Raw genomic sequence first — 13,058 nt, forward strand, 5'->3', positions numbered from 1 at the left:
TCCCGGATATCAGGAGATACTATTGGGCTTCCCAGCTGGCTACTATTAACCATTGCACATACGGGCCGGCGGCTGATCCTGCATATGCCATGGATAAATGGCTTTGCCCTGGCGGGGGATATAGCAGAGCGCTGTATTCCAAACTGGCAAAGCTGAAATTGACGGGCCGACTAACCATACAGTGCGGATTTGGCATGTGGCCACTAGTTCCTAAGGATGGAGAGATAAATTAATGTTGGCTACCCCAGTCTTCGATTCCGAAAGACTGGGGAAGCTTTGGAGGACAAAAGGATTTGACAAATGGGACCTAATTGGGATCTCCACCATTGGGGATGTTTGGAGTAAAGGGAGGATCAAATTGTTCGTAGAAATGCAGGCGGAATAAAAATTGTCCAACTCTGAATATTTTCGCTATGCGCAAGTCCGTCATTAGCTCCAGACTGTATTGCACAGGGATGTGGAGCCCCCAGAGGCCTCACCGCTCGAAGATAGAATCCTAGATGGCCATCTTCCCGAAAAAAACGATTTCCCTAATTTATAAGAAATTAATCAATCATAGAGCTGCTACCCTTGAAGTTTTGAGAGCTAAGTGGGTCCAAAATGGGATAGAATTAGACGATGAGGACTGGCAGATGGCTGTGTCCTCCCCACGAGAGGTAGCTATTCCGGCTCGACTGAGGCTGGTTCAGCTAAAGATACTGCATAGAGTCTATGTCACAGGACCCCGACTGGTGCATATGGGTATATCGGATTCTGGTCTGTGTAGACGTCAGTGTGGTTTGACTGGTTCCTTTCTCCACATCGTTTGGGAATGTACGCATATCTCTGAGTACTGGCGCAAAATTCATGACACCATACATAGGGTGTTGGGTGTCTCTTTGATGTCTGAGGCAAGGAGGTGCCTCCTGAACATATGGGAGCCTACCGACCTAAATACTGCACAGACACAGTGGGCTACACTGGGTTTCATGATAGCGAAAAGAGATATTGCCCAACTATGGGGGGCGGCACAACCTCCCACCTTGGAAACATGGGAAAACAACTTAGACTGGTGTATGTTCAGGGAAAAAACAGTGTACCTTGCGACGGGACGCCCTAAGAAATGGTCATTGGTACGGGGACCTGGAATCATTACAGAGGAGAGATTTGTGTGCCACTCAGAACTGCTAAACTTGATATACCCTCTTCCCCATGACGTCCCTAATCATGTATTAATGTATCCTTCTTTCCCCCCCGATACGCTATTGGCAATGCGACAATACCTCTGTACTGTGATTTTTGCTGACACTTTGTTTAATAAAAAGAATTATATAAAAAAGAATGACAAACTGTCAAATACAGGAATCAGAAACCAGATATTCCCATGTTTGTCCACAAAGGCTTCAAGACAGTAGGCAGGATCAATGAAGAGAACTGGTAGCTCATAAAGGGAAAAGCTAGACTCAGAGTACCCTACAAATGGAAATAGCGTATACTTATAGAAATGAAATATAAGGACATTCGAGAAGCACTTGTCTTCTCAAACAGGGCAAAAAACATTGCCTCTTGCAACTATGCTGGACAATAACTTTTCAATTCACCTTGAGACTTGATGCACTTCTGTCAAACTGGACTCTTGGGCACTAAATACTAATATCTGGAAAACCCTTTCTGGCCTTACTGGGACTGGAAAAATAACATTTGTGGTCCAAACAGTGGAAAGGTTATTATATAGTTTATATTTCTTCCACCATAACATTCTCCCCCACCAATTAAAGCCCTTGTTCGACAACAGAGGGTACTAGGATGATAAATAGCATTATGCTACAAAATGCTGTAATTATGCATGAAAAGAAAGATATGTTTAACAATATGAAAGCAGTTGATTAATCAGTTTATGGATCTAAGTGCACTGTTTTCCAAACCCTTTTCCTCAGATCCAACTATTTGTGTCTTGAGAAGTGCGCATTTCATCTTGTACTCGTACTGTGATCAATGAAGAGATTTATGTAATATAAATCCTCGTCTGTTGGTTTTCTTTTGCTGCAGATTGCAAAAATCACAGTTGATGGACAGAATGCAGAACAATGTCATACATTCACCCCAGTACAAGGATCTGGGCGTAAATCCATCGTATTTTTGCACTCCACACCACCCTGGGTTAGACACTGGCTATATGCAAATCAGCTCTGACCCTGTGCCTCATGGGAACAGTCCAGTCCGAACTACCAAGCCATGTCTTTACTAGACCGGAATCAAGCATCCAAGGACCGGTTTCTGGCTATCAGCCTTCTTCAGCCTGGATAGCTTGACTCCAGTGGTGTGGAGAGCCTGGTACTCACGTCTGAGCATACCCAGCCCACTCGGGGTGAAAATTGCAAAAACCACAGTTGATGGACAGAATGTAGAACAATGTCTTACATTCACCCCAGTACAAAGATCTGGGCCTAAATCCATCGTTTTTTTGCACTCCGCACCACCCTAGGTCAGACAATGGCTATATGCAAATCAGCCTTGACCCTGTGCCTCATGGGAACAGTCCAGCCCTAACTACCAAGCCATGTACATTCGTCATTAAACATGTATGGAAAGTTTCTTGAGACACTACCTACTAAAAACTGTGTAAATGTGGCACAGACGGACACATACATAAAATCATGCATAAATTCGGACATGGAAAAAATATATTAATATATTTTAAGAGTCAAAAGTCAAGCAATTGCATTTTCGTAGTTCTACTTAACATACCCGTAACTTCTTGATAAAAGCATGTAGTTCACTCCTAAACAAACAAAAAATATTTATTAGATTATCAAAACTTAGAAATATTTATAATACGCTCATTAAACTTTTAAACATATTTTGCTGACTCACTCCATATCAAGGATGCCACAATTAATGATACTATTTTAAGCAGTGGTAGTGATTAGCAGCAGCAACTCAATGTGTATATTATTCGGCTCCCCTTCTACTCTTGCTATACGTGATCAGAATTTACATTGGTTTCATCAAGTTGACCACCTTCAATTTCCTCAATCACTAAGCAAGAGGAAATTAACAAACTCAACCTAGATTTGATTCACCTAATCGAAACCATACAAGCTATCAGAATGACCTATACAATTGCATGGACTGCAAGCACACCATCATCACAAGTATCTATACTAGAAATAACCATTCATTTAGCACCAGTGAAGGTCTTAGAGAAATACAATTATACATTTGCAGGAAAATGAGTAAGATGCACAAGCCAGAACATTCTACCACCAGACAGACAACCAGCATAAAAAGTGGGCCTCCGCCAGTTAGAGATAAATTTCAACAGACATTTTGCCTAAGGCACAAATATATATGCAGCTGTCAAATTTCATTAGTCTTTATTGAATTTTAAAATCATAACAAAACACCACTCTGTACCCCTACCTTCGCCTTTATTAACAGTGCCAGTTGTGTTGCGTCGTCCTGGAGGTTCAGAATGTTTATTAGGTGGGGACAGTTTAATTCCCTTAATTCCTGTAGCATATACATCAACACCAGAGTCTACTGATTGGGAAAGGCATTTTCCCTATCCATGGCTGTCTGAGAAAACTTCTCTATTGTTAATTTGTGCTACATTCTGTGTAATCATATGTCGCTTGTGGACATGATTTGTGAAAACCAGTAAGCAACCAGCATCAGCCACAAGAAATATTAGGATATAAATGTGCCTCTCCTGGAGTCTGCTGGATAATATATTTCTGCCAGACAACCTACCAGTATCATTTAAGGGCATTTCCCTACTGCTGATCCTGCCATGTTCTCTTTGAATGTGAAAGAATTCCACCACAAGTGTTGAATTCTGGGGCATGCCCATAGTAGGCGAGACAATGACCCAGCAGCCATACAATACCTCGGGCAATCTTCAGACCTGGATAGATCTAACTTGTGTAGTTTCTCTGGAGTATAGTACAATCAGTACGATATATTTTTTAAAAATACCTTGCCATCTGTATACAACACTAAGCGGTTCTCCCTAAACAGTAGTTCTTGCCATTGATCTTCATCTAAGTCTATTCCTAGTTCATGCCCCCTTGGTACCTACAAGGGAACTCGCGATCCCCCCTATCTGGCCAGTAAGTAGTTAGTATATGATGGAGACTGAGGGCTTTGAGGGTGTCTCCAACAAATACATTTCTTAAAGGGCGTGGGGTGCCTACTGGCTCCTTCTCTGATTGAGTGTTGCATAACCCAATATCTCACAGTGGATAGTGAAACATCCAATTTTCTCCAGTCCAAAATCTTCCTATGCCTCACCAAAGGAATTCACCATTCTCTCCTTGAACATATTGCATATGGTGCAGCACACTCCCTCTTTCCATATATCAAATTTGCCATTTTTGACACTGAGAAAAAGTCTGCTCTATCTCATAGCAGAAGAGAATTTTATCTACCTTCTGTTCTGTATTTGTATGTATTTAATAATTAGGCTCATGTATCACCTGTAGGTCTCGCAGCACCAGCAGGTGTAGGAGAGGGATTCACAGTGGAAGCCTCACTCGTTTCGGAAAAGCCACGTTTTCAGGAGTTTGCGAAAGCTTTTGTGATTAGTTACATCACGTAGCTGGATTGGAAGGGAGTTTCATGTTTGAGGGCCAAGTTTGGGTAATGCTCTATCCCCTGTTCTGACAGTTCGCACTTTGGGTACAGTTAAAAGATGCTTACTGGATGAGCGGAGAGATCGAGTTGGTGCGTATCGTCTCAGCTTGTTTGCTAGGTACATAGGGCCTTTGCCGTTAAGAGTTTTGTGAATTATGCAGCAAGTTTTAAAGATGATCCTTTTTTTTAGGGCAGCTTGTGTAGGGCCTTCAAGGCGGGGATCGAATAAGAGCGAGGGGAGAGATTAAGGACCACTCTTGCTGCCGTGTTCTACAATACCTGAAGTTTGGCTAGGTGTTCCTCATTGCTGCCTGTGAGTAGTGCATTGCCATAATCTAAACGGCTAATGATAAGGCAATGGACAAGAGGCATCCGAGAAGAAAGCGGAATCCACTTGAAGATTTTTTTAAGGGTTCTCAGGATGCCGAAGCTGGTGCGTACAGTGGTGTTTATGTGCTCGGCCATAGAGAGCTTGTCATCGATGAGGAATGCAAATGCTACTTACCAGTATGCATCTGTTCTTGGCATGTAGGGCTGCTGACATTCATATCTGTGCATAGTCCGCCACCTAGTGTTGGGTCCGGATGATTGCACATTGTTGTCCTGGAAGAGTCTTCGAAGTATCACGAGATAGGTGGCTCCTCCCCTGGACTACAGTGCGCATGGGCATCGCCTCCATCCCCAGATTGTTTTTAGCCATAGGCAGAGATGGAGTGAAGAAGTGAGTGATGACCATGCTATGAGCATATGTTTGTATATGAATACATACTGCAGCTGCTACAGGCGCCGGGGAGGAGGGTGGGCGATATGAATGTCAGCAGCCCTACATGCCAAGAACAGATGCATACTGGTAAGTAGCATTTGCAGTTCGAGGCATGTGGGCTGCTGAATTCATATCTGTGCATAGAATACATAGCAGTCCCTCCATTAGCGGCGGCCGCCCGTGCCAGCTGCAGCAGTCTGAAAAAGTGTTTTTAGAACAGCCTGACCAACAGCTGCCTGTTGTTTTGAATGCACGTCTACACAGTAGTGCTTAGTGAAAGTATGAGTGGTAGACCATGTGGCTGCTCTACAGATGTCTTCTAAGGGAATGTTACCTAAGAACGCCATAGAGGCCCCCAACTTCCTAGTGGAGTGGGCCCTCGGTGGTATAGTGAGAGTGCGCTTTGCTTTAGCGTAGCAGATCTGAATGCACTTTACTATCCATCTAGCTATTCCTGCTTTGGAGATTGCATTTCCCTTGTGTTGTGTGCAAAAGCAACAAAAAGTTGTTTGGTTTTGCGGAAATCTTTTGTCCTGTCCACATAATACATCAAGGCTCTCTTCACATCAAGGGTGTGGAGCATCCGCTCCGCCAGCGTCTCTGGGTTTTGGAAGAACACCGGCAATTCAATAGTTTGGTTTATGTGAAACTGCGAGACCACTTTGGGTAAGAACTTAGGGTTAGTGCGGAGCACCACCCTGTTGGCATGTACCTGGAAGAAGGGTTCTTGGATGGTGAGCGCCTGCAGTTCGCTAACCCTCCGTAGCGATGTGATTGCTACCAAGAACGCCACCTTCCAGGTCAGAAACTGCAGCTCGCAAGAGTGTAGTGGCTCAAAGGGAGGACCCATCAGCCTTGTAAGAACCACATTGAGGTTCCATTCAGGAGCTGGTGGAGTCCTTGGTGGAATGACTCTTTTGAGTCCTTCCAGAAAAGCCTTGATAGCAGGGACCTTAAAGAGTGACAGGTGTTGCCTATTTTGGAGGTATGCTGCCATAGCCGACAGGTGAATGCGGATGGAAGAGTAAGCTAGATTACACCGATACAGGTGAAAGAGGTAACATATGATGTTTTGAATGGAAGCGTCTAGCGGGTCAATGCTGTGCTCCACGCAGTAGACGACAAACCTCTTCCATTTAGCCGCATAACAAGCTCTAGTAGTGGGCTTTCTCGCCTCCCGAATGATATCCATGCAATCGGGAGGAAGATTGAGGTAGCCAAACTCTAGGACTTCAGGAGCCAGATCGCCAGGTTGAGCTGTTGCGGATCTGGGTGCTGAATGTCGCCATGGCTCTGCGTCAAAAGGCTGGGAGTGAGATGAAGCCTTTGATGCGGTACCACGGAGAGTTCCAGAAACGTGGTGTACCATGGTTGGCGAGCCCACGTTGGAGCAACCAGGATGAGCGTCATCGAGTGTTGCCTGAGCTTGCGTGCCACCAGCGGTATCAGAGGTGCTGGGGGAAAAGCGTACGCAAATCTGCCTGACCAGTTCATCCACATCGCATTGCCCTGTGATTGGGGGTGTGGGAACCTGGCGGCGAAGCTTTGGCATTTTGCGTTCTCCTTTGTGGCGAACAGGTCTATCTCTGGATGACCCCACCTTTGGAAGTACGGTTGGAGTACTGATGGATGTAACTCCCACTCGTGCATCTGATGGCTGTGTCTGCTGAGCAGATCCGCCATCTGGTTGTCCTTGCCTGGGAGATGTTCTGCCATGAGGAAGATGTTCCTCTGAATGGCCCACTTCCACATGCTCTGAGCCAGATGAGACAGCTGTGGAGAGTGTGTTCCCCCCTGCTTCTGGATGTAGTACATGGCCGTCATGTTGTCCGTCCGGATCAACACGACCTTGTTGCACAGATGTACTTTGAACGCCTTTAAGGCCATGAAGATTGCCATCAGTTCCAACACATTGATGTGCATCTTCCTTTGCTGAAGAGTCCATAGTCCCTGCACCGTGTAATGGAGTACATGCGCTCCCCATCCCTGGAGAGAGGCGTCCGTTGTCAGGATGATCTGTGGGACAGGCTCTTGGAATGGTCGGCCCTTGCAAAGGTTCAGTGGATTCCACCAATGCAGAGAGTTGTACGCCCGACCGCTCACCAACACTAGGTCTGTCAGTTGCCCATGAGCCTGAGTCCACTGACGTGCCAGGCACTCCTGAAGCGGACGCATATGTAGTCTCGCGTGCGGGACAATGGAGATGCAGGAGGCCATCATGCCTATCAACTGCATGAACACCTTCGCTGGAAGCGAGGTTTGGGGTCTGAATCGTTGGATCAGCGCCTGGATACTGGCGATTCTCACCGAACTCGGCTGCGCAGTGGCTGCCAGAGTGTCGATTGTCGCGCCCAGATACTGTCGCACGTGGGCGGGCTGGAGATGGGACTTTGGGTAGTTCAGAGAGAATCCCAGATCGTGCAGGAGGTGAATGGTGCGTGACACGTGGTCTACGCACTGCTGTTCCGTCTTTGCCTGAATAAGCCAGTCGTCTAAGTATGGAAAGACATGGACGTGCTGGCGACGGAGATGCGCTGCTACAGTCGCTAGGCATTTGGTGAAAACTCTCGGTGCCGTGGTGACCCCGAACGGCAGGACCCTGAACTGGTAATGCTGGTCTAAGATCTTGAATCTGAGATACTTTTTGTGTGAAGGATGCAGGGGAATATGGAAATAGGCATCCTTCAGATCCAGCGTTGCTAGGAAGTCCCCCCGTTGAAGCAGGGGAAGCACCTGCTGCAATGTGAGCATATGGAAGTGCTCTGAGTTGATGTACCAGTTCAGGGGCCTGAGGTCCAGGATCGGCCTGAGTGATCCGTCCTTTTTGGGGATTAGAAAATACAGGGAGTAAACCCCTGTTCCCCGTTCTTGCAATGGAACGAGCTCTATCGCCCCTTTTTGCAGCATGACCAGTACTTCTTGCTGCAACAAGGTCAAGTGCTCGTCGGACATAGCACGGCTTCTTGGCGGTATGTCCGGTGGAATGGACGTAAGTTCTAGACAGTACCCGTACTGGATAAGAGACCTCACCCACCTGTCCGTGGTGATGGACCTCCACGCCGGCAGGAACTGCTGGAGTCTCCCCCCGACAGGTGTCGTGTGATCGGGGGGAAGTGACAAGGCGTCACTGCTTGTTAGAGGTGGTGGACCTGGAGGCATTGTTTCCACGTCCCCTGCCTTTGACATTATTGCCTCTGTAGCCACCCCTGCCCTTGTTGTTGTTATACGAGGACTGGGTGTTACCCTTGTAGTATTGCGTGGACTGGGATGCCTGACCTCTTGAGGTGCCTCTTGAATTGGAGCGGCGAAAGGAACCACCCCGAAACTGCTGACTTTGTAAAGCCCCCATAGACTTGGCAGTTTCAGTATCTTTCTTCATTTTTTCTAAGGAGGCATCCACCTCAGGGCCGAACAGATGGTCAGGATTCACTGTTTGACCCAGTATTGTGGTTTGTATGTCGGGTTTGAACCCAGAAATTCGAAGCCAGGCATGGCGTCTAAGTAAAACGCTAGTATTGATAGCCCTGGAGGCAGTGTCTGCCACGTCAAGGGCACATTTGATGGATGCATTTGTTATAAGTTTACCCTCTTGAATGAGCATCTCCCCCGCCTCCTTGTATTGGTCAGGCAAGTGTTGCAGGATGGCCTCTAATGTGTCATAATGGGCCCTATCATAACGTGCAAGCAGGGCTTGAGTGTTAGAGATCCTCCATATGTTTGCTGCCTGTGCAGCAATGCGTTTGCCTGATGCCTCAAAGATTTTTGACTCTTTGTCTGGGGGAGGAGCATCACCAGTAGTCTGCGAATTCGCCCTCTTCCGAGCGTTGGACACCACCAGGGAGTCCAATGGCAAATGTCCCTTAATATACGTGGGATCCGTGGGCGCCGCCTTATACTTTCTGTCGATGCGAGGATTGACCACCCGCGCCCGGGTGGGCTCCTTGAATACCTCCTGTGCGTGCTTCAGCACCCCTTTGAGCATTGGCAGCGTCTTGACTTGCTTTTCGGCTACCGAGAAGGTGTAGACTAAGAAGTCCGCATCCACAGGGTCTGAGTGCAGTTCGACGTCATGGTTCGCTGCTGCTCTCTCTATTAATGCATTAAACGCCGCCGAGTCCTCTGTCGGTGACGTCTTCGCGGCGAAAAGTTGAGTGTCCTGGCCTGACTGCGGGTCGTCCATGTCGCCTCCCGCTGTCCAGGGCACCTGCTCCTCCTCCGGATCCGAGTACGCAGGATAGTTGTACTCATCATCCTCCTCGTCCACACCAGGCACTGGGGAATGGGCCGGCGAGTGTTCCATGGCTTGTGGAGACAGAGGTTCCATCAGAGCCGAAGAGTCCGCAGAGTACTTCTTGTTCTTAAGTGGAATCTTAAAAGGTTCCAATGGCGGCTCCGACGTAATCTTTCGTTTGAGGAGCGACAATTTTCCGGTGTTGGCGTCGATGGTCACCTCCCGACGTTCCTCCACCGCGAGCGGTTGGAGCCGAAGCTTCGACACCACCAAGGCAGCCTTCGGCGTCAATACTTCCTGAGAGTGTCCGCTCTGCCTAGGCGCGAAGGCCTTCGGCGCCGACTTGGGAGGAAGGGTAAAACGAATTGGCGTTTGTTCCTTGGCAGGCTTCGGCGTGGGCTTAGGCACTACAGTGTCCTGGCTGGGAACAACAGTGGACTGTTGGATCCGCTTCAAGGATTCTCCCACCTTCTTTGTAAGGGATGCCGAGGGCTGAACCGTCGCGAGCGACTCTTCGTCTCCGAGAGTCCGGTCGCCGGTAGGCCTCTTCTTCGGTGCCGACGCCCCATGGCCTGGCGCACCATCAGCGTGACGCTTCTTCGAAACCGGTTTCGGGTCCGCGACCCCTTTCGGTGCCGACGCAGCCGCGTCGGATGCCTTCACCTTCGGCGCCGACCCCGAGGGCTTCGAGTCGGCCATTTTGGCGCGGCTCTTGTGGTCGGCCATTTTGGCGTGGCTCTTGGAGTCGGCCATTTTGGGTTTCATGGAAGTTGACGCCTCCAGAACCTTCTTCACCAACGCCACTTTCGGTTTCGGTTTCGCATCCGAGGGTGCGGGACCAGTTGGCTTCACTTTCGGTTTCTTGTTAGAAATGTCCGTGACCGGGCCCGGAGGCGGGGACGTAGGACTCATAGTAAGATCTTGGGTAAGGCCCGAAGGCGATCCCTCGACCTGGGCCGTATGACGGGGGGTAACCCCGGAGTCCGGTTGGGGAAGCTCTTCTTCCGAGCTATCCTCCATCGTGGCACAAATCAGTTCGTCGTCCCCTACCTCACCGGAGACTTCGTCGCAGGTCTCCTCATCCGCGTCGTAGGTTTCTTCCTCGGACGCGGGTTCAGAGTCCGACTTTTGTACGCCGTCCTCTTCCTCGACCGATTCCTGAAAGATGTCATCAGGTGGGGGCGCCGAAGCCGACAACTGTGCCTGGAGTCGATTAGCCCGGCGAATCTTCAAAGTTTTCTTACTCCTAAACTTTGAACACGCCATGCAGGTGTCTTCACGGTGATCCGGTGACAAGCATGTGTTGCACACGGGGTGCACGTCGAGGTGCGAATATTTTGAGTGACACAGCGGACACTTCTTGAATGGAGTCCGCTCCATAGCAAAAGTGGTAGTGTAGGCCCGTCCGCGTCAAAGCACGTGGAAGGGCAGTAGGAGATTGGAGCTGAGAGTCAGTAATAAAAACCCGAACGCAACTATACCGACGCCCAGCCTAAAGACCTTTTGGTCTCAAGTAAAATCGAACAACTATCGGTTCCGAAGGAGGGAACCGAAAACACATCCGAACCCTATGGCGGAAAAAAACAATCTGGGGATGGAGGCGATGCCCATGCGCACTGTAGTCCAGGGGAGGAGCCACCTATCTCGTGATACTTCGAAGACTCTTCCAGGACAACAATGTGCAATCATCCGGACCCAACACTAGGTGGCGGACTATGCACAGATATGAATTCAGCAGCCCACATGCCTCGAACACCTAAGTTACGTGCTGACTTTTTTGGGGGGGAGGGGGGGGGGGGGACATAGACCTAGGACCGATGGCCACCAGTCGTTTGTCCAAACTCTATGCGCATTGCTGAAGAGCAGGATCTCCGATTTGCTGGCATTCAGTAACAGGTGGTTGTTAGTCATCCAATTATTAACTGAGGCCATACAGTTGGAGAATCTGATTTTGGTAAAAAATTGTAAAGTGATACTTGTATAGCGCACTACTCACCCGCAAGGGTCTCAAGGCGCTTGTACGAAAACCGCTGTGGAACCCATCCTGGCTTTCCCTATGAGGCGTCCACTCCTGGGCACCCCCCAAGGTGGAGGCCAGGCATCCTTAGCGTTGTGGGGGCCGTTGTGGAGATTAAGCAAGCTATTGCCCAGAGTTGCAGAGTGGGACTCCATGATTGGAATAGGCACCGAGGCGAGAATTATCAGGTCCGTGGAATTTTGAGCCCAAGAGCCGCCGAGGCAGGGAATTGAACCCTGGTCCCGGGCTAGACCTCTGCATCAGGGTCTGTCACTCTAACCATTGAGCCACACTTCTCTGGTGTCACCAGGGTCTATTACGATCTTGATCACCAATTGTGTCTCGTCAGCGTACGACACTGTGTCAAACCCATAGTTTCAGATGATTTTTGTCTGGGGGACAAGTAAAGATTAAAAAGCGTCGGGCTCAATATAGACCCCTGGGGGACACCTTTGTCAATATTCTGTTTTTTGGAGGTGAAAGGGCCAATTTGGACCTTAGAAGACCTCTCAGACAGGTAGCTCCTGATCCACCACAGGGCCGGGCCTCCGACACCAATCTCCGACAGACGAAGCAACAGGATGCTGTGGGAGATAGTGTCGAAGGCCGCGGAGAGATCGAGCAGGATCAGGATTGCGGATTGCCTGGCATCAAGGGAGAGCCTGATGTTATCTACGATTTCAAGGAGGGCGGTCTCTGTACTATGGCAGGTCCTGAAGCCAGATTGGGATGGATCAAGCAATTTATTTTCTTCCGGGTAGTGATAGAGCTGGTGGTTAATCAGTGATTTCATTGTTTTTCCGAACAGAAGTAAGAGAGAGATCGGACGATAATTGGAGAGTTGGATCGGCAGAATGCTTTATTAAAATAGGACGAATGGTGGCTTCTTTCCAGTGTTTGGGGACAGTGGCTTCTGTGAGGGAGAGGTTAAAGGTATTGGTAAGGTAAGGAATTAAGACTGAGCGATTTTAGAGATAATTTGAGCGGATACTGGGTCATCTGGCGATCCGGATTTGATCTTGTTGAGGGCTAAGCCCACCTCTTCCTCTGTTATTGTATGAAATTGCATAAGAGAGGGAGAAGATGGCATGCTGATTGCATTAATTTCCAGAGGGGGATTGGTGTGAGGCGGAAACTGATTATAAATGTTATCTATTTTCTCTTTGAAATAGGCTGAGAGATCATCGAACCACTCTTGAGAGGCATTAAGGGAAGTTTGGCAAGCTGGGGGGTTAGTGAATTCTTTGACTATTTTATAGAGTACCTTTTGTGAGTTGGAGGCTTGATCTATTCTGTTTGCAAGGTATGTTTATTTTGCGGAGGCGATATGGCCCATGTAGAATTTATGCAGTTTTTTATATTTTTGCTTGTCTTGTGCATTACGTGATTGTCGCCATTTGCGTTCAGCCTTCCGAGCTATGTTCTTGTAAATT

At 48.4% G+C, this 13,058-nt stretch overlaps 1 protein-coding gene across 1 annotated transcript in view; it reads right to left on the reverse strand.

The window, feature by feature from the left end:
* Positions 1-13,058, reverse strand: part of INTS8 (integrator complex subunit 8) — a 793,677-nt gene that overhangs the window by 191,669 nt on the left and 588,950 nt on the right. The window contains exon 19 of the mRNA XM_086966019.1: positions 2,728-2,761. Within this exon, the coding sequence (XP_086822145.1) occupies positions 2,728-2,761 (34 nt within the window). The remainder of the gene's footprint in view (positions 1-2,727; positions 2,762-13,058) is intronic.

The sequence above is a fragment of the Lissotriton vulgaris genome, chromosome 4_1 (genome assembly GCF_964263255.1).
Source record: "Lissotriton vulgaris chromosome 4_1, aLisVul1.2, whole genome shotgun sequence".
NCBI classification, from domain to species: domain Eukaryota; kingdom Metazoa; phylum Chordata; class Amphibia; order Caudata; family Salamandridae; genus Lissotriton; species Lissotriton vulgaris.